Below are 21774 nucleotides of genomic sequence, written 5' to 3'. Positions count from 1 at the left end.
AATACTTTGCTGTGGGACCATACATGCTACGTGGTGTTACTGCACGTCGATATGACATATTTTACATTTTTTACCTTCTGTAAAATTTATTTCTGTAAATTTTTTAACCTTTTTAAAATGTAAAGACATTTGAAGGTAAAAATGTCACTGAACACAACAAAATATTGCAGTGATACGTGGACAGGATCTACCTTGGGGCATACCTTCTCAGTATTTATGGCTTGTTTTTAATGTAGAATAATGGAATTCTTAAACATTTAGTTAAGATGTTTTTTTATAAGCTCATTTTCATACCTTTCTTAATCCTACACTGTTTCAGGTACTCCTGACCTCTGATAAAGCTGCAGCCAATTTCTCCGATCGGTCTTTGCTGAAGAACTTGGGACATTGGCTAGGAATGATTACACTAGCTAAAAATAAACCCATCTTACACACTGTGAGTTTTAACGAAAGGCTCATGTAAACGTTGAGAATGTTCATACAGCATATTCTATCAAAATCTTGACGTTACTTGGGGCTGTTTTGACGGGGTGTCTGTGAAGGTTTGGCCCATGTTTTGAATCTCCAATTGCATGCTCATGGCCTCACAATGTTTAGCAAGATAAAAGGTATGATTGTTACCCCTGGCTTTTCATAAGGTGAGGGTCAATTATTGATTCCAATTTTGGGGATGAGTTTGGCAGAGTATAATTGGGGATATTGAATAAGGAATTTTCTAATATATTCCCAGCATTTAAAAATGTGTTTGTTTTTCTAGGACTTGGATGTAAAATCTTTGCTGCTAGAGGCTTATGTTAAAGGACAGCAAGAGTTGCTCTATGTAGTGCCCTTTGTTGCCAAAGTCTTAGAATCTAGCATTCGTAGTGTGGTGAGTAAATTTTAATATTTTATTGAATACTGATTTGAGTCATCTAATGAGAGTTCGTTTGTTTTGGCACAAGGTCAAGAGGCTATTTCCTCAGTTCTTAGCAACGTGGAGCTAGATCAGTTAGTTTTCCTCAGGGAAGCTTGGGATTTCCAAATTGAGAGGCTCGGTAGTATACAGGACTCACTTTAATGGGTGGCTTTGGGTTTTGGTGTTTTTCTGAAATACGAGTTGTGGGAAGACTAGCGATTTTATTATGGCCACATGGGTGTGAGTGCTTAACTGTTAGATAATACATATTAAAGAGTGAGTTTGGGGCAAGCTTAACATAATGGTTTTCTTCAGGTTTTTAGGCCACCCAACCCCTGGACAATGGCGATTATGAATGTATTAGCTGAGCTACATCAGGAACATGACTTAAAGGTAAGTTTGTTGCTCTTTATCCTTAGGAACACTGTCTTCCTTTACATTATTAAAATTTACAGGAAAAAGAGGGTATTTAGTGGGGGGAGCACTATGACAAATGGGTGAGAATACTGTATTATTATGAAGCTGAATATTCATTTTTAATATTCTCATTGAATATTGGAATTACACAGTTAAACTTGAAGTTTGAAATTGAGGTCCTCTGTAAGAATCTTGCATTAGACATCAATGAGCTAAAACCTGGAAACCTCCTAAAGGATAAAGATCGCCTGAAGAACTTAGATGAGCAACTCTCTGCTCCAAAGAAAGATGTCAAGCAGCCAGAGGAGCTCCCTCCTATCACAACCACAAGTAAGTGTGATAATTAGCTCTCTATTTATCATAGGTTCTCTTCAGTGGTACATTCTTTTTTTTTTCCAATGGTACATTCCTATGCATCTAGCAAATTGTAATTTTCTAGGTAATGTGGGGTTGCAATTTTGTATACTTCCTGGTGAGCCTTCTAAATTTTTAAGGAAATGTTAGTAATGTCTAGGCATTGTCTTAGTGTGTCTGTCTGGTAATTCTGTCTGTGGTATTCGTAACTAATACCATTAATCAGTTGTTCCTCACATTCCCCCTCAGCCAGGCTTTGACATTGTTTGAGGTCTTAGAGAAAGAAGTGCAGTGGCATGAAGACCTGTGTTATTCCTCAAATCTGGGGATGGCCAGATTGGCTTAACCCATTCGGGGAGTGGGTTTAACATGCATTAAGAGGACTGGGAGCTTTAGGAGGTGTGGTTTCTTTTTTCTCAGCCCTCAAGAATCCCCAGGTAAACTAGGAAACAGAATAGGTTGAAAATTGATAATACATTATATATAGAAGAATGCGACAAGGTTTGGGCCAGCTAATGTGGCATGACCCCTCAATTCATTCCTATGCCCAGGTGCACAGCCAGTGACTGAGTTTTACATGCTTTGTTCAGGTTGTGATAATTCAGGGTGGGAAAAATGTGACCTGTGGCACCCCTCCCCACCCCCATCCAGTCAGTTTAGTTAGATTAAGACCACATGATGCCCTGCTAATGTTATAGTAGTCAGGAACTGTGCTTCTTTCATTAGCTGTTATTTTTTCTCTGCATTTAGCAACTTCTACAACACCAGCCACCAGCACCACCTGCACAGCCACCGTCCCGCCTCAGCCACAGTACAGCTACCATGACATCAATGTCTACTCCCTCGCAGGCCTGGCGCCGCACATTACGCTAAACCCAACGGTGAGTGAACCGTTACTTTGTGATGAGGTCAGCTGGTTACTTTCCCTTCCCTTTTCAACTTCCTTATCTGGATTCCTAAGTTGTAGGCTTTTGTTGCAGAGAGTAGGAATCGCTATGTGTAGTATAAGTTCATCATGAATATTTTTAACTTTCTTAAAAATTCAGTAAATACCCACAAGTAAAGCAAAAGATTTCAATATAATTTTTTATTAATTAAATGCCTGCTATTTTGAAAATAATAGTTTTTGTAGAAAGCTTTTTTTTCTATTATCTTGATTATTTTTGCATTTCCCCATGCTACTAAAGAAGTTACTTCCTTTAGGAGTACTCAAGCCACAAATTTTGACTAACCAGGGTAGTGTCTTTAGGCATCTTGTAATGAACAGTTTGCCCATTAAACTTGATGTGTAATCATGTATCACAAGATATAGTGACTACTATGCCCTCTTTGGAGCCCAGCTTCTGTTTTCTGAGCTTTTCTTTATTTAAAGTAGAAATTGGTAGTTCATGGTTAACTTGGAAGTAATTCAAAGACAAGGGTGTGATTACTGATAGAAATTTGGTTGTTTTATTTAAACAAGTTGTTGACTTCTTTTTTCCTCCCTAGATTCCCTTGTTTCAGGCCCATCCACAGCTGAAGCAGTGTGTGCGCCAAGCAATTGAACGGGCCGTCCAGGAGCTGGTCCATCCTGTGGTGGACCGATCAATTAAGATTGCCATGACTACTTGTGAGCAAATAGTCAGGAAAGATTTTGCCCTGGATTCTGAGGAATCTCGAATGCGAATAGCAGCTCATCACATGATGCGGAACTTGACAGCTGGAATGGCCATGATTACTTGCAGGGAACCTTTACTCATGAGCATATCAACCAACCTGAAAAACAGTTTTGCCTCAGCCCTTCGTGTAAGTTTACTATTTTCTTGTAGTATAAAACTCATTACTGCTTATCTGAAAAAGCTCATTTTTATTTGCTTGTAGCAGTGAGCATTCCACGTACTCTAACAGTCACCATATGTGTTTGATGTCTTCCTCTTAGATTTGTCAGTGCTATGAGGTCGTGTTTATTTTTGTTTATTTTATCCTAAGTAGTGTTTGGCAAATAGTAGATACTCCAGATACTTACTGGTTTAAAGAAATGAAGGATATTTTGAAAACTGCCTAAGTTTAACAGTCTTGATTCTGTTTACCGTCAAGAATTTAGATTTAAAGCACTTTGGAGTAGGACAGTACAAAACAGTTTAAAGTGACTATGCGTGCGTGCACACATACATAAGCACATAGCCTCTTCAGATAACTCAGTTACTCATTTGGGGTCTCAGATGTCATGGTTAATAATACCTTTGTTTACTGCTTTATTGCTTTCATAGTGTTCACCATCTTCACAACAAGCTGGTAAGATGTTTCAGTTGAGTAGTGTATCATCTTATAGATGAAGATGATTGTTAGATTACTTCATGGTCACAGCTAATAAGTCATAAGTAGAGTTGGAACTTCTAAAATTAATTTGCCCAAACATTGCATTTTCTATTATCCCATCTATCTGTTTCATATACCCACAGAAAACTTTAAATTTTTTTCTGTCTCTTCTCCTCCCAATAGACTGCAAGCCCACAACAAAGGGAAATGATGGATCAGGCAGCTGCTCAATTAGCTCAGGACAATTGTGAATTAGCTTGCTGTTTTATTCAGAAGACTGCAGTAGAAAAAGCAGGCCCTGAGATGGACAAGAGATTAGCAACTGTAAGTGTTTAGCATTTGCCTTTTAAGTATTTGTTTTTCCATTCAAGAAAGTGCCTCATAACAAGAACCTCAGTGATTTTTTTTTGTTTGCAGGAATTTGAGCTGAGAAAACATGCTAGGCAAGAAGGGCGAAGGTACTGTGATCCTGTTGTGTTAACATACCAAGCTGAGCGGATGCCCGAGCAAATCAGGCTGAAAGTGAGTCTTGGGGCTCTGTCTTTCCCTGCCCTGTCTCTCCCTGCCCTGTCTCTGTTTTCTTTCTGAGGGCTGGGATAGGGGTTAAATTCTGTTTCTGAGGAAGCATGTTATTTCTCTTAAAGGCTGCCTGTGGGGAAGACACAGAAATAGCTTAGATGTATCCCCTCCCCCTGTTGTTGAAGTGCTGCTGTTAAAAGTTCATATGCCTTCTAGTTTTTGTTTCTGAGCTTGGTCTTCCCTTCTGATACTTGAGTTTTTGTTGCTTGTTGGTGAGAAGACAATGTTGAGAAATCTTACCATTTTTACAGCTCCATTGGAGAATTGCACTGGCCGCATGGTCCTACTTGAGGCATTTGCCAGTGGAAAAAGTCTTTATAAATGAGGGTGACTCTGACAGGTCTCAGGGAAAATAGAAAACACTGAACTGTGTGTGTGCACATGCATGCCTGTTTAGTCTTGTGTTAAATGTTGTAAAGACTACCTCCTGTCTGTGTCCCTTCTCAAAACCCTGGTGCAAACTTTCCCATGCAAAGTTTCCAATTTGATAAAATGGTTTCCCTTGATTGTGAAGCAATTAAAGATCCTGTTAAAACAGGTTTTCTTTTTCCGAGGTTGGTGGTGTGGACCCAAAGCAGCTGGCTGTTTATGAAGAGTTTGCACGCAATGTGCCTGGCTTCTTGCCTACAAATGATTTAAGTCAGCCCACAGGATTTTTAGCCCAGCCCATGAAGGTAAGTACTTGTCTTGGATTAAATTGAGGAATTTACAGTTTAATTTGAATGTTTCTGTCAGTTAATCTGTCACTTGTTCCCAGGAGCTTAAGCTACAAGGAAAAAAAATTACCCACAGCTGTTGCATTATGGAGTGTAGCTACCCTTTGTATCACATCAGCATGGCATTCGGGAATTTTTTTTAATCCACGAGGTTGATTTAACCTTCATATTTGGCATAACTAAAGGAATTTACTTGGTGACTTCATGGTTTGCCCTGTTCTTTGTAAAAAGATTTTCTAAAAATTTGAAATGTTATAAAAGTTGAAAATGTGAGGGGGAAACATTTTCTTCTGAACCATTTGAACATAGGTGCTGACCTTGATGTTCCAGTCACTCTTGTATCCTTTAGTCTGTGTTTCCTACAAAGACATTCTATGTGACCATAGTAAAACCATTGAAATCGGAGTTAACACCGATACATTAATATCATCTAATCCTTAGACCTCATTCAAGTTTTACAGAGTGTCCTAATATGGTCTTTTTATAGTAAAAGAATCTAAATCAGAGTCACACACGTCAGAGAATCCCTAGTGGCCTGGTGGTAGGATCGGACTTTGCTCTGCCACTGTGGGGCCCGGGTTTGGTTTCCTGTCAGGGAACGAAGGTCTCACAAGCTGCGTTCCCCCACTCCACCCCCCAGAAAAAGAATCGCATTTCATTTAGCTGACATATTTAAAACTTTTCCCCCAAGTCAATCTAGCCTAGCTCCTTTTCTCATCTTCCATGGCCTTGACACTTTGATTACAGGCCCATGGTTTAGTGGAATGACCTAATTTGGGTTTGTACAATATGTTCTCATGAATAGATTCAGGTAGTACATGTTTGATAGGAATATCACAGAAATGATGCTGTGTTTTTGTTCTCTTACTGAGTTTTAACAGTTGGACTGAATACTATATTTTCCATGGTTTGAATTACTTACTTTCATAGGCTGCAAAGAGATTATTAGATGCTACAAGGGGGTGCTGCCCTCAGCCTGTCTCATTGTTTATCATGCCCTCTTTCATCACTTGTTTGTGTTGATGTTTGCAAAGCTTTCCACTATCAAGTAAAACCCCACACCCCTAGTGCTTATTTTGCACTGCCCCACCTAACAGCATCAAGATGAAATAGTTCAGGAAGGGAAATGAAAGAGCCTTTCCATGTTTTTGATGAAAAAGAAATTAAGGGTAGTAAACATACCCAATTTTAAATTGCTGCTTGTGCCAGTGAAAAGTCTTTTAATTCTGCTCCCCCCCCACCCACCCCCCACCCTTTTGGTTGTTTCCTCCTCCAAAACAGCAAGCTTGGGCAACAGATGATGTAGCTCAGATTTATGATAAGTGTATTACAGAACTGGAGCAGCATCTTCATGCTATCCCGCCAACTTTGGCCATGAACCCCCAAGCTCAGGCCCTCAGAAGTCTTCTGGAGGTTGTAGTATTATCACGGAACTCTCGAGATGCCATTGCTGCTCTTGGATTGCTCCAGAAGGTTAGTGTTCTTAATCTGTTTGTTTTAGAAGATGCTAAGTTTGTAAACATCTGGTGACCTGCACCATTATCTACTTTATGGTTAAGATTTTAAAAAATTAATATAAAGCAGGTTCTGTTCTGTAGTAAGCAGGTGATTTTCTCCAGAGTAGAGTGTTACAAATAGTTACAAATTTTAAAGGGGGAAATCTTTTTTTCCCATAAAGGTAAGATTTTCAGGAATTACGATTATTTAAGAAACTTTAAAAGATATTCCCTTAGGTTTTGAGAGACAGTTGATCTAAGTACTTGTGGGGGGCAGGGTGTGGGGCCACAATGGGTTTTGGCTCTGCAGGGACAGTGAAGCCTTTTCTGACAGTGAGGAATGTAGTAAGTATAAATTGGAAGGAACTGGAAGAGGGTGTGTGTGAGGCAAGTGGAAAGGGTTTTGGTGTGTGGGGAGAGATTCTTTACTGAGGCCTTAGAAGATACATTGTACTTTGTATCAAGGTTTGGTATTGACTTTGATTTTTGGGCTGAGTATTGTATTTTCCAGAATGCTTTTTTCCCTTCGATAGGCTGTAGAGGGCTTACTGGATGCCACCAGTGGTGCTGACGCTGACCTCCTCCTTCGCTACAGAGAGTGCCACCTCTTGGTCTTGAAAGCTCTTCAAGATGGCCGGGCATATGGGTCTCCATGGTGTAACAAACAGATCACAAGGTCAGTCCCTGTCTTAGAAGAGTAATATTTATTCAACTGCCTTCTCACACGCCACATGGCCCTGTTTATGAAGTTCAGACATACGGAATTTCTAATTTTTAAGTAGTGAGAGTTATTCTTTTTCCACCTGTTGACCATGATGCATACAGAAAACCAGTACCTTGTTGGGGAATAAATTGGTTTCAGTGATTTTATAGAAGTGATACTTATAAATATATAATGTCTTAAATGGAATGCTTTGTTTTCGAGATTTAGCAAAACTTTAACACTGGGTTATCTGTTCTTACTGGTTATTTTAAATCTTGGAAACTGATAAACTGATTTTCAGTTGGTACTCAAAGCATCCTTAATTTGGAATAAGTTAACATTGAATGAAGCGGGCCCTTTATTTCACCTGATCCACAGTATGGGTGAGCCTTTATGAATAAAGGAATACTGACTTTCCTAGGTGCCTAATTGAGTGTCGGGATGAATACAAATATAACGTGGAGGCAGTGGAGTTGCTAATCCGCAATCATCTGGTCAACATGCAGCAGTATGATCTTCACCTGGCCCAGGTATGGAAGGAATCAGACGGGAGAAGAGGCTCTGGTGGCTGGGAGGTGTGTCTGCTGTCGGTGCTGTCCCTCTTACATTGTGCTTTCTGTGTTGCCAGTCAATGGAGAATGGTTTAAACTACATGGCTGTGGCATTTGCTATGCAATTGGTAAAAATACTGCTGGTGGATGAAAGGAGCGTTGCCCATGTTACTGAGGCAGATCTGTTCCACACCATTGAAACCCTCATGAGGATTAATGCTCACTCCAGAGGCAATGCTCCTGAAGGGTGAGAAGGAAATGTTTTGGGGTGGTTGTGCATTCTGCAGTTTTAGAAATGAGTGTGTAGACTTACTAACGTTCCCTGTTACATAACAGCTTTATCTACAACATATGGTAAGCTTTGGTGAGGCCTAATATTGTCCCTTGAAATATGAAAGCTTAACTAACTGCTGCCAAGCCCTCTTGCTGCAGACCAGTACATACAGCACTAGGTTTGGTGGCAGAGTCCTCTGTTGAAGGCCTGGCTCTGCTGCTTAAAATCTGATTTTAGACAAGTTGACTTATCCTCCCTAAGCTTTTTTCTTACATAAAATGGAAATAATATCTTGAATAGCTGTTGAGAATTAAGATAAGTAACGCAAAGCATGGCACATAGTGGGCATGCAGTGAATAATTTTTTGACCACGGACATCAGCTCCATTTCATTGGGCGTTTTTTGGTCAAGAAGTGACTTAACTGAAGTCAGTCATTTGCACATTTTGTCCTCATGGGTAAACAGATACAAAGAAAACCGAGGATAGTTTTGTTTAATTATGGGAATGGTAAATGATCATCACTCTTGTGGTTTCTATTAAATAAGCAAATTTCCAACTGTATGTCTTTGAAATCACAACCATGAGTAGACTGATTTTCATTCTGGATTTATTGTACTAGATTGCCCCAACTGATGGAAGTAGTGCGATCCAACTATGAAGCAATGATTGATCGTGCTCATGGAGGCCCTAACTTTATGATGCATTCTGGGATCTCTCAAGCCTCAGAGTATGATGATCCTCCAGGCCTGAGGGAGAAGGCAGAGTATCTTCTGAGGGAATGGGTGAATCTCTACCATTCAGCAGCAGCTGGTCGTGACAGTACCAAAGCTTTCTCTGCGTTTGTTGGACAGGTAGAGCTTTTGGAAAGAAAGGTGCTTTTTATTCAACATAAGTAGGGTGTGATGCCTCCATTATTAAAGCTCAGTATTATGTACCTGTGGTCAGTTACCTCCATACTCATGTAAACCAAAAATGTCTTCATCATTACTCAGTTAAATTGATACTGTTTATTTTCTCATCATTGGTCACTAAGCAGTAAAGTCAGCATTTCCTACTCCCTTTAGTACTTCTTATCTGATTTCAGTTGTCACAGCTACAGAATACAGTGGACCAGCTAATGAACAATAAAACTGCCAGATGTATATAGTAATTTTACCAGCTTGATTATCAGCAGTGATGAGGTTATGGGCTAAGTTAAGTTCTGTAACAGCCCACGTTTGAAATAAAGCAAGGAGCCCCCGCTGGTCTCGTCGTTCGGATTTGGTGCTTTCACTTTGGTGACTCGAGTTCAGTCCCTGGCTGGGGAACTGAGATCCTGCAAGCTGCGAGACACAGCCAAAAAAACAAAAACATAGAAAATTGAAAATATAACAGAAAAACTTCAGTATTTAAATGGTAGTGCTTTTTATAGTTCTAAATTAGTTAGCTTAGCTATCTCCTAAAATACTTATTTCAGCATTTTGACCATTGTATTTCTTCAAACTGAGACCAAAGCTTAGGTGTGCCACCAAAGAAAGATTCAAATTATCTTTCATTTGAATGACAAATGAATATGGAAGAGCTGGTTTGAATTTTAGATGTTGTTAGGAACTGGATTTACTTTTCAACATGATTGATTTTTTTTTAGTTAAATCATAATAAGTAAGTTTCTCCCTTAAAAGAATCCAAAGAATTATCAAACATACTCTATTGAAAAGCTGCTACTGCATACTTAGAGCTTGATTTCCAATTTGGATGGAGGAATTTCAAATCAATTGGTTTTTGTGATCATTGATATTTCATGGGTATGGATGTGGCACCTGTCTCAGCTCTTCCTCTTGGCTTATTTGCTCTTGTTTCTTCTCTTCATTTGAAAAAGATAATGTATTATATTTTTCTGTGCTTTTGAATCTTTTTGAGAATTCCTTTTTCCTCTTATGCTCCCTCTTAATCATAGCAGTCTGTCCTCATTTCTTCTCCCCACTTAGTTTTTTAGATTTCATTGTACAGAAATCCCTTTGCAGGCCATCTGTTTTGCCTAGGGTATTATTAACGTCAGTTCAGCTGTGTTAATTACCTATCAAGGGACAGTTAGCTTGACCATTATCTTGGAAACTTTTTAAAACAAGTGTTCATTCTGGGCTTGGTTTCACTGCTTAGTAAGCACTGACCTCCCTGCAGCCTTAATGTTTTTTACACTGTCTTCTTTTTCTTTTTTTGTACTAGCCAAATAACTTCTGCTTCACTTCCAGATTATGTCATAAAATTTGTACTTTATCCTTTCTTTTAAATAAACTTACCTTTTTCACTTTATCTTAATTTACATTAAAATAGCTGGGTATGATCTGTGAGCATTTTAATTTGGTACCTACTTCTTGTATAAATTATTATTTGATTTTCCTAGTACAGCTAGTTGGAGTTTTCAAAATTTTTGTTGTTTTTGGTTAAGTCAGATGGAAGAAAGATGGAAGAAATTATCTTAAATTTTGTGAGGAAGTAAAGTATATGTAACTTAATATCTTACTTGGGGGAAATACACATTGACCAGAATGTCTTAATATGACTTAATGGGTTACTAAAAAGGTGGTTTAACTTGCATAGTTAACTTTTGAGATTATTGACGATGGACTGCTTGTTTAAGATTGCCCTGTTATTATCTTCTTTCTCATTTTCCATCAGAATTGATGGAATTCTGTCATGGGTTCTACTGTTTGACAAAGTAACGGTTAGAAATGTGACAATAGGATTAAATGAGAGAATACTTCTTAACATGAAAACTAAACATTTATTCATGTGTGTTATCTCATCCTGCCTTCTGATGTTTTTGTTCCCTTGGTAGATGCACCAGCAAGGAATCCTGAAGACTGATGACCTCATAACAAGGTTCTTCCGTCTGTGTACTGAAATGTGTGTTGAGATCAGTTACCGAGCTCAGGCAGAGCAGCAGCACAACCCTGCTGCCAACCCCACCATGATCCGAGCCAAGTGCTACCACAACCTGGATGCCTTTGTCCGCCTCATTGCACTGCTAGTAAAGCACTCAGGGGAGGCCACCAACACGGTCACAAAGATCAACCTGCTGAACAAGGTCTGATCCTTTCTTGGCTGAGACTTCTGCACGCTTGAAGTCTGCATCAGTGGTTCTCAACCCTACAGGGCCCTCAAAACATTTTGTAGTATCTCCCTTTCTGTCCAGAAATTAAATTCATAGATAATAAGTAAACATAATCACCGAATTTTAGAAGAGGAGTATGGTGCCTTAACTGAAAGACACCCTCCCTGAAAACAAAAATATGTAAGGTATCTTCAGTGCGTTCCTGTTTGGTAGTGACTACAGGAGAAGATATGTAGGTAGTATAAGATTTGCCCCCATGTACAGAGTTATGTATGGGATGAATGGGATGGCTAGACACCTCCATTGATAACATAAGACTGACAACTCAGATACCATGAGTGACATTGCAGTTGTCTTTGATTTTCTGAAAAGGAACAGTTTTTCTTTGATTTCTGCAGTGGAATTCCTGGTAATTTGAATGTTAAGAGAGTGCAAAAATGAACGTAGACTTTGGTCTTGGATAGTTACAAATGGGTTTCACGTCCCCTGCTCTTCAGTGGTGAAATCAAGTGGAGTGCAGGATAGTTCTGCAACGTTTCCACAACCTAACAGCATATCTGACCTCCCATCTCCTAAATGCCAAGAGAAGTATACATCACTTGCCTCCTGTAAGCTTTATGTCAGACCAGAAAAATTAGGTTGGTTGTGTAAACAGGATAAAATATGATGTACCATGCTGACTTTTAGAGCTTTAGAAAAATTTGTGGAGCGTGTACATGTCTGGCCCACGGTTATGGAAATTCAGAGAAAACATACAAAACTACAGGGCAAATCAAACCACCGTGTGTGGCCCCTTTGGCTTCCAGTATATAATTTTATATTTACTTCCATGTGAGGCATAAGAATGAAAGGTATGAAGCATGACTACAGAGTGGTAAATGAACTATCTTCATGAATTTACACGCTGTATAATCTATGTGCTCTATAGGTCCTCGGTATAGTAGTGGGAGTTCTCCTACAGGATCATGATGTTCGGCAAAGTGAATTTCAGCAACTTCCCTACCATCGAATTTTTATCATGCTGCTCTTGGAACTCAATGCACCTGAGCATGTGTTGGAAACCATTAATTTCCAGACACTTACAGCTTTCTGGTGAGTTATTGTTGAAAATAATATTGTTAAGGATTGCTGTTTTAGTGTCATAAAATTTGAGAAGAACTCTGTGGGTTGGAAGCATGTTGATTCACAATGTAGGTTGCATGTTGTCTACTTGTCTTTTTTTTTTTTTTTTAAACGTTAAATTGGACTGTGCTTCTGATTAAGGTTTTCTTCTTTCAGCAACACATTCCACATCTTGAGGCCTACCAAAGCTCCTGGCTTTGTGTATGCTTGGCTTGAACTGATCTCCCATCGGATATTTATTGCAAGAATGCTGGCACACACGCCCCAGCAGAAGGTGTGGCCGCAGTTTATCTGCTGCAGATGAAGACTGTAACTACCTGGGACTTACTAGCACTCTTAGTCATTCAGTGATCACTGTACTTCTTTCAGGCTTAGTTGGGAGTCCTTACATTTAATACAGAGTCAAGTCATGGGGAGAGGCATAACGGGTACTTGACCGCCTCTGCCTGAAAGCCATTCCTCAATGATTAGGGTATGGCTTCTCCAAGTTGTTCTGAGTCACCTTATGTCAGCCTTGTAAGGGGTTTTCCAAAAAATGTTGAGACCGTAAAGCACCTCTGTAGACAGTTACATACAACTCTTGAGTAATGGAACTCGGGAACCTGCCAGTTTTACACGTTCTCACTCTAAATACTAAAGACTCATACACTCAGGATTGAGGACCACTGGTCTCTACTGTATTTGAAGAATTAAGATAAAATTTGAGATACAAGTTTTTAGTATAATTGTGAATAAACACAGTTATATGAGAAAGTTTCTCATCTTGCGATTAAGTGGCAGATGAGTCTAAGGAAGTACCTTTGATTGGCCCTTCAGATCAGAAGACAAATGTGACTACTATGTGTTTCGTTAAAAAAAAAAAAATAGTGAAATAATCCTTAAATGGATTTGGTATCCAGTGAATAAGTGCATTCCAGGAGGAGGAACAATACTGAATAAAGTCTACCCAAAGTGCACATAATTGGTATAATTGGAATATGGTAAACAGGCCAAATTTGGGTGAAAATAAAGGATTCATGTTGTAAATTGGATGAGGTTATTTGCTAAGAGTGGGAAACTCTTTATTTGAACGTGGGAAAAATAAATAGTTGAGATCCAGGACTTGAAGAAATTAAGAAAACAGATGTGTGTTTCTTAGTTGGCCGGGTGTTTTGTGTTCTGTCTGAAACATCCTTCCCCTATTTAAAATGTTGGTGCAGGCAGAAGGACCCATATATCCTGGAATTTCTGGAGCCAGTTTGTTTCAAATATCATTTCCCATTATCTGCATTATTTTGCTTCTTTTTCATGCCAGTCAGTCTTTAAGAGAGGTTTATGAAGAAAATAAGTCACAGCGTAGCTGCTTGGGTTTTGGTGGCAGGACAGCAGCTGAGTGTAATTATGACCCATATGTATGTTTCTTTCAGGGATGGCCTATGTATGCACAGTTACTGATTGATTTATTCAAATATTTAGCGCCTTTCCTTAGAAATGTGGAACTCACCAAACCTATGCAAATCCTCTACAAGGTAATTAATTTGAAGTTGTAAAATTAGAATAATTAAAACCTAACACTCAAAGTAGTTTAAAACACTTGAAAAATACTTCAACTGGCAGTATATGAGGCCTAATGTTGGTTTTATTAAGCTTTTAAAGTGTAACACAAATTCAGAAAAGTGCAAAAATTGAACATATTTATATAACCAGTGCTTGATGTTCATACATCAATGTGTGCACCAGTTAACTCTTCCAGAATTGCATTAGACTGTTTCTCCCCATGCTTACCATACTTGAAATTGTCTGCTTTTCATTTTAGTCATTTTGGCAGTTGTGCAGAAGGATCTCATCGTGGATTTAATTTGCATTTCCTTGATTTCTTAATAAGGTTTTTGTGTGTAGATTGGCCAGTTGGGTATCCGCCTTTGATGATATTCCTCTTCCAGCCTGTGCTCATATCCCTTTGGGATTATCTGGGTTTTTCTTCTTTTTTAACAAGGATTCTTATGTATTCTGGATGTAAGCCGTTTGATGATATATATATTCAGACATCTCCTATTCCTGTAGCTTGCCTTTCCACTCCCTTAAAAGTAACGTGTTTTTTGAGAGATAGATGCTTTAAATTCAGTGTAATCAAACTGACCAGTTTTCTTCTTTTATTGTACGTTGTTTTTTGTGTCTTGGGTAAGAAATCTTTGCCAATCTTAAATTCATTCTGTTCTACACATGCCCGCCCCCTACCCAAAAAACCATTCATTCTGGCTTTTACATTTACATTCAGAAAGCAAACTTAATAATTTGTGAATGATGATGGTCATTTTCTCCCCTTCCTTATACCCTCCAGCTTAATAGATATGTCAGGCTTTTCAGCAACATTTTTAAAGTTCTTCATTTCTTGTTCAGTTGATTTAGTACCTGTATGATCTAGTTGACTATGTATGGGCATCTCTCTAGTTCATCTGTTGATCTGTTCTTAGCCCAGTATCAAAAGGTCTTGATGGTAAGACTTACTGTAAAGGTAATCAGGTAGAGCAAAATCTTCTTCAACTTTGCTCTCTTGTAACACTATGTCGGCTATTCTGTGTCACTTGCAGTCCCATAAAACTTTGCAGTTAGCTTTGCTTGTAAAACTTGCTGGGATTTAGATTGAGATTTCACTGAATGTGTAGATCAACTTGGAGAAAATAGATGCCTTAATAACACGAACCTTTCAACCCATGTGTATCTCCATTTAGTTGGTAGGTCTTTAATTTTACTTTCCATAGACTTATTCCCAGATAATGATGTTTTTGTGAAACTGTATAATGTTTTTATAAATCTGTAGTTTTGTAGGTACCATTTTCTGGTTAAAGAAATGCCCTTTTATTCATAATTTGAGGATAGTTTTCAAAATCATTAAAATGAGTATTGATGCTTTCTTGAACTCAAGGTCATGTGTTTTTTTTGTCAATGTTATTAGTCCATTAATTTTCAGATTCTTAAACTGCCATTGCATTCATATGTGGATCATTTAGTTGTGATATATCACTGATTTCCATTTCTACTGTTTAGGATTTTTTGTTTGTTTGTTTTTGGTTTTCTTGTCATTTTGGGATCAAAGTTATGCTACTTTTATCGAAGGGGTTGGAAAAATCTTTTTGTATTAAGATTGTGAATAGTGTTGATTTTTCCTTAAATATTTGTAAGGATTCGGCAGTAAAGCCAGCCCTAGAGCTGCTTTGAGGAAAGAGTTTTAACAGATATTTAACTTCTTTATTACAAACGGCTATTCAGATTTTCTTGTTTGGGTTTTGGTAAGTTGTATTTTTTATAAACTCTGGGTACCTAGTTTTGCCTTTTCTCCCTCCCTTCAGTTAAATTTATAATAGTAAAAGTGTTACTCTTGTTTTCTTACTTAATGTGGAAACAGCCAATGTTTTTCTTGTTTTTGAAAAATAGGGCACTTTAAGGGTGCTGCTGGTTCTTTTGCATGATTTTCCCGAGTTCCTTTGTGATTACCATTATGGATTCTGTGACGTGATCCCACCTAATTGTATCCAGCTAAGAAATCTGATCCTGAGTGCCTTCCCAAGAAACATGAGGCTCCCAGACCCATTCACTCCTAATCTGAAGGTAAAGTTCTAAATAGTTTAAGGAAAAGAAAGTTGTATGTTAATATTTTAGTCCTTTCTCTGCTAAGAGAGGTATATGCTACCCCCAGCACACACATACCTACAAGTTACCAGTAAGATAACGATGCTCTTTGGGGGGAAGCAGTTATGTTATTAAACCTGATAAAGTATGAGACTGCTGCTGGATATTGGTTCACAGTATTTGTCTAGTTGCTGTTTTCAATCTTGATATTAAATATAGCTGTATTTACAGAACCTCAACCTAGGTATTGGGCCAGTCATTTGTTGGGTGGCCCCAGTGGCGCAGCATTGCAGAATAGACACTAGTAATGCCATATTTCACAGGTGTGTACTTGCATTTTGTTTAAACTGTCAAAAGTGAGAAGGGACTGTATTAAGATCATACCACCCTTACATGGCTACTGTAATTTTTGTTTTTTACTCTCTTCTTCTGTCATGTGGATTTTTTTTTCAAGTAGAGAATATGATGTCTTAACTTTGCTGGGGGCATCTTTTCAAAGACTAGGGCTCTTGGTAAGCAAAGAATCTCATTCTGTATTTTAAACTAGACTTCTACAAAAGATACCTATTATGCCTTATTTTAAGAAGGATAAAATAGTATAGAATGAGAAATTACTATCATTTTGTATATAGGTACCTTTGAGTAATCTATTCCTTCTAATTAATAACACTTTGCTGTGTAGCAGAAATTAACACATTGTAAATTGCTGTATTTAAACAACTTTCTAGCATAGAGGCAGTTTGCTATTAAGGCCCTACAAATGCTTCTGATTGTGATTCTTGTATTTGTTTGTGGCAGGTGGATATGTTGAGTGAAATTAACATTGCTCCCCGGATTCTCACCAATTTTACTGGAGTGATGCCACCTCAATTCAAAAAGGATCTGGATTCCTATCTTAAAACTCGATCACCCGTCACTTTCCTGTCTGATCTGCGCAGCAACCTACAGGTTAATTGGTTTGACTGAAACTTGGTTGTGTCTTTCATAGAAAGTACTTGATATGCATAGTTAGTCCTATGCATGGTCTCATTTCAACCTGCTTTAAAGGTTTTAAAGCACATTGTCATTTTTAATGGATGAGATTATATTATACATTTTAGCATAAGTACATATATTTATCCTATACATCAATAGCATAATCTTGGAAGAGGCAGCCAGGGAATGGACTGGTTTTCTGTAAGACTAGGTTGCTGATAATCACTCCCATACTTCAAGACTCTTCGACATAAATGGATTCTGATTCAGTTTGCTGTTAGAAAATGATTGAGGCTGTATTATTTTTCCAGTCTTCCCATACCAAGAAACCACATCTTTTTCCCTGTTCTTTTTTTTTTTTTTTTAAATAAGTGAGATAATGCATATTTTGACTTTATAAAGTTTATTTTTATGCTGATAACTGTTAAAGCTTTGGTTTCCCAAGGGAAATCATACCTCTATTATTGACACACTATCATAACCATACAAAATCAAGGCAAATTTCTAAAATTTAAGTCACAGAGAATATTGGGAACAGTTCAGCTTTTCTCTGAAAGTCATAAAAAGGATTCTTAGAACTGTTGGTGTCTAAATCAATGCTTAAATCACTATCGGTGCAAGTAAGTCAGGAGCCTTCTGTTTTGTTCACCTAGGTATCCAATGAGCCTGGTAATCGCTACAACCTCCAGCTCATTAATGCACTGGTGCTCTATGTAGGGACTCAGGCCATTGCACACATCCACAACAAGGGCAGCACACCTTCGATGAGCACCATCACGCACTCGGCTCACATGGACATCTTCCAGAACCTGGCTGTGGATTTGGACACTGAAGGTGAGTGGAGCCAGCCAGTTCTCAGTCAGGTTTTCTGTGTGTTTGGTCATAGTCTGGTCCTAAAAATACTTTAAGCCACAATAGAGTGTTCTGTCAATACGATTATAGGTCTGGCTGATTATTTTAATTCAGTAGTATCTGCTCAATGCAGAAAACACAGAAGGCATACGGGGGTTGGGGGACCATCCAGAATCCTTACCACATCAGTTAATATTTCAGTATATATGAGTGTTTTGTTGTTGTTGTTTTTTTAGTGTGAAAATAAACATTCTTTTTACTAGCCTCTCTTTTAAAGATAGGCTCACTTGTTTTGCTAGCCTTTTTATTCCAGCATGATTGGTGCCTCTTTGCCAGGCAGTGTGTTACACATTCCATGTGTAAAGAAAGATTAATGAATAGGACTCCCCCCTACCTGCTTTGCAAAATGTTCACATTATAATTTCTGGTGTAGGTTGTATCTCCCTTGCTTGAACAACATCTTTTGGTGTTCTGTATTGATTGTAATAGAGACCCAAGTATGTGGTGACCAACTATACAGTCCTGCTTGTCTTGGCTTTTTAACTTCGCTATGGATCCTTGAGAGGCTAATTTTAAGTATATACTACTTGCATATTTGTCCGGGGAGGTGGGGGGGGTGTTGTCTGAGACAGCTTAAAAATCAAGATTTAACACAGGTGAATACCACTGCATCCAGAGCCCAACAGCAAAAAAAGAGGGTAGTCTCCAAGGCAGTGTTGAAGCTCATTGTGAGTAATACCAAGCAGACAAAGACACCCAAATCCAGTTAAGAGGATGCTAGTTTCAAAGTAGAGACTGGGAACCCTTGGTGGGTTATCCCCAAGGTAAGCCCCTTATAGAGGGACTGTGAGGTCAAAACTATTTTCATAATGAAACATTTGCTTTTTTTTCCACTCACTTTGTTACTAGTTTACAGTGAAGGTTTCCAGAGGGCTACATGAATGAAATACCATACTGGGACAGACTGAACAAAAGGGCAGAAATGAGAATCCAGCAGAATGTAAAACATTGACACTATATAATAATAAAGTTTTTTGGGGGGGACATACTTAAATTTTTTATTTACATGTTATATTAATATGCCATAGTTCTCAAAATAGTTTTCAACTAAAAAAATTCTTACTGTGGAAAATAGTGAAGTAAAACCCACAGAAATGAAAACTCTTTGGGGGTCCATGAGAGCCTTTATCAGAAATCCAAACCCTAGCCAGTCAGAATGATTCAGCCTTTGAAGAACAAGTTCTCACTAAGCTGTCTTAATTTCTAGGTCGGTATCTCTTCTTGAATGCAATTGCAAATCAGCTGCGGTACCCAAATAGCCACACTCACTACTTCAGCTGTACCATGCTGTACCTTTTTGCAGAGGCCAACACTGAAGCTATTCAAGAACAGATCACAAGGTAAGACAGAAGTCTGTTTTTCGGAGTTTCTAAATGGAACCTCTTCCCTTTTACTATGAATTCTGAGTGTTTTTCCTATGCATTCCATGTTCAGTGAGTATCTGTGTTAAATGCATGTGTGCTTAGGCGTGTCTCATTCTTTGAGACCCTATGGACTGTAACCCACCTGGCTTCTTCGTCCAGACAAGAATACTGGACAAATACTATACTGGGTATTCTCCAGACAAGAATACTGGAATGGATAGCCTTTCCTTCTCCAGGAGATCTTCCCAAACCAAGAATGGAACCCACATCTCTTGCATCTGCATAGGCAGGTAGATTCTTTACTGTTGAACCGCCTGGGAAGCCCATGTGTTAAATAGTTGTGAACAAGAGGACTTGGTTCCTGCCCTCCTGAAAGTTAGTCTGATGGGCACCAAAAAAAAAAAAAAGAAACACCACACACACAAACAGAATTACTAATCATTGTTGAAACCAAAAAGTAGTTTTCAACACAAGGTGCCAGTTTTTATAGATAAGGGATTTTTCTCAAGTGGTGTTGTCAGCATATTTAACCTGAGTCCTGAAGCATCAGGCCTTTCAAAGGTCATGTTAAAGAGCTTAAACATGTCTTCATTACCTGTAGGTTGTAAGGTTTTAAGCAGGAGAAATAACAGGATCATATTTGTGTTTTACTAACAATAGTTAGGAATCTATTGCAGATTGCTTGGACTATATACAGCATTTGCAGATCAGGAAATGGGTACATCCTAGTGAGAGATATACAGGCAAACTTAAAGAACTGGACCAGACTTCTTAAACTTGCCCCTTCACCTATTATTAGTTTCTAGGTATTAATATTCCTTAGTTTTATACACTAAAAATTAATTTGTATTTTATTGTTAGATGTTCAGATGATAAAAGTCCTTTTTGTGATTACATATAAAGCCGTCAGTGAACATCCTTGTACTCATGTCTTTGTTCCTGTGCTTTATTACATCTTTAGGATAAATTTAGAAGTACAGTTGGTTAGGTCAAAGGATGTGAATATTTAAGCCAGTGCTGACTGCCATTCAGAAGAATCATCCCATCCAGTTTACATGTGTACTAGTAGTAGTAAAATTCTTACTTCCTATTTGAGTATGTATTCTTTAGGAGATTACCTTCTCTTTGCCATGTAATCTATTATCCATTACCTTAGTTTTATAGGCTCAGTAATGGGAAGAGGTGGGGTTCAAACCTACTTTATGTAATTCTAGGATCTATTTATGCTAACTATCCTGTATATCCACCTTCCTTTTCTAAATAAAGCTAATGGAGAAGTGGTCAGGATCTGGCGTTTTCCTGTGCATTGAACAACTTTTTCTTCCATTCTCCAGGGTTCTTTTGGAACGGTTGATTGTAAATAGGCCACATCCTTGGGGTCTTCTTATCACCTTCATTGAGCTGATTAAAAACCCAGCATTTAAATTCTGGAACCATGAATTTGTACACTGTGCCCCAGAAATTGAAAAGTGAGTCAAAAGTAATTCATTATTTCATTCTTAAGACAGGAGAAATAATCATTTGATGGCTTCAGCTTGGGTGGGTGATTAAGAAGGGAGTAGTAGCCAAAATTAGTTAGACACAAGGCCTGAATTTTTCTCACCAGCTTATCACCTGTCTTCATTCTTCAGGTTATTCCAGTCCGTCGCACAGTGCTGCATGGGACAAAAGCAGGCTCAGCAAGTAATGGAAGGGACAGGTGCCAGTTAGATGGAGCCACATCTCTGTTGTAAATGTGTCTGCCTGGAGGTCCCACTGTATCAAGTTCATAAACTGGCTGAAGATCCTTTCAGCTCTTCCTGACTTTCCCGGCCCTTTGGTTCTTGGGTATCTGCCCCAATTACTGTTTGGGTCAGCTACCTGTCTATGTGGACACGTTCCAAAGTTTAAATGCATTTTTTTGACTCTTGGCCAAAATTTAGAAGATGCTGTGAATATCATTTTGAACTTGTGTAAATATATGAAAGAGAAAACCTTTGTCTGAAACTTCTTGGGTTTGTGCAAAATGTGTTCAAGACAAGTAGGTAAACTGGTACCTGCCCAGTTTATAATGGAAGGAGCTGCTGATGCCAGGTACTTGTCTGGGGGTGGGGTGGGGGCGGCACATAGAGACATGTCTTCTGACATTCCAGGTGTCCCAAAGAATAGCAAGAAAGCCAGTTTAAATATTATGTAACTTATTACTTTTTTTAAAATATGGACAGGGACCTTGAAAATCACTAAGTTTTTTTTAAAAATGTGGATGTGTAGAATCTGGTATGCCAGGAACATGTGCAGAGTTCCCATTTGAGATCCCATGGGTTTTTTTATTTTACCTCTTCCCCACATCTTCAGTTTGCTGCTGGGAGAGCATCATTTTCTCTTTCCTGCTGGAGAACACACCCTCTTGGGCCCTGGGAGACACTTTTTATAAA

At 38.5% G+C, this 21774-nt stretch overlaps 1 protein-coding gene across 6 annotated transcripts in view; it reads left to right on the top strand.

The window, feature by feature from the left end:
- CNOT1 (CCR4-NOT transcription complex subunit 1) overlaps positions 1 to 21346 on the top strand; it is an 82668-nt gene extending 61322 nt beyond the window's left edge. For 3 of the 6 annotated variants that reach the window (XM_043898628.1, XM_043898630.1, XM_043898627.1), the window contains exons 26-49: positions 320 to 436; positions 758 to 868; positions 1211 to 1288; positions 1465 to 1642; positions 2417 to 2547; positions 3155 to 3451; positions 4148 to 4288; positions 4382 to 4486; positions 5098 to 5217; positions 6541 to 6732; positions 7289 to 7431; positions 7880 to 7988; positions 8087 to 8256; positions 8904 to 9135; positions 11103 to 11351; positions 12307 to 12470; positions 12657 to 12774; positions 13907 to 14008; positions 15915 to 16088; positions 16908 to 17057; positions 17738 to 17918; positions 19204 to 19336; positions 20695 to 20829; positions 20992 to 21346. In XM_043898628.1, the coding sequence (XP_043754563.1) occupies positions 320 to 436; positions 758 to 868; positions 1211 to 1288; positions 1465 to 1642; positions 2417 to 2547; positions 3155 to 3451; positions 4148 to 4288; positions 4382 to 4486; positions 5098 to 5217; positions 6541 to 6732; positions 7289 to 7431; positions 7880 to 7988; positions 8087 to 8256; positions 8904 to 9135; positions 11103 to 11351; positions 12307 to 12470; positions 12657 to 12774; positions 13907 to 14008; positions 15915 to 16088; positions 16908 to 17057; positions 17738 to 17918; positions 19204 to 19336; positions 20695 to 20829; positions 20992 to 21070 (3609 nt within the window). In that variant the 3' untranslated portion in view covers positions 21071 to 21346. Of the gene's footprint in view, positions 1 to 319; positions 437 to 757; positions 869 to 1210; positions 1289 to 1464; positions 1643 to 2416; positions 2548 to 3154; positions 3452 to 4147; positions 4289 to 4381; positions 4487 to 5097; positions 5218 to 6540; positions 6733 to 7288; positions 7432 to 7879; positions 7989 to 8086; positions 8257 to 8903; positions 9157 to 11102; positions 11352 to 12306; positions 12471 to 12656; positions 12775 to 13906; positions 14009 to 15914; positions 16089 to 16907; positions 17058 to 17737; positions 17919 to 19203; positions 19337 to 20694; positions 20830 to 20991 lie in introns of all 6 variants that reach the window. The other 3 variants (XM_043898625.1, XM_043898626.1, XM_043898624.1) reach the window with 1 other exon arrangement.
- Positions 21347 to 21774: the final 428 nt, after the last annotated feature.

The sequence above is a fragment of the Cervus elaphus genome, chromosome 4 (genome assembly GCF_910594005.1).
Source record: "Cervus elaphus chromosome 4, mCerEla1.1, whole genome shotgun sequence".
In the NCBI taxonomy this organism is placed as follows: Eukaryota; Metazoa; Chordata; class Mammalia; order Artiodactyla; family Cervidae; genus Cervus; species Cervus elaphus.
The sequence above is the reverse complement of the archived record's forward strand: the minus strand, read 5'-3'. Positions and strand labels throughout refer to the sequence as shown.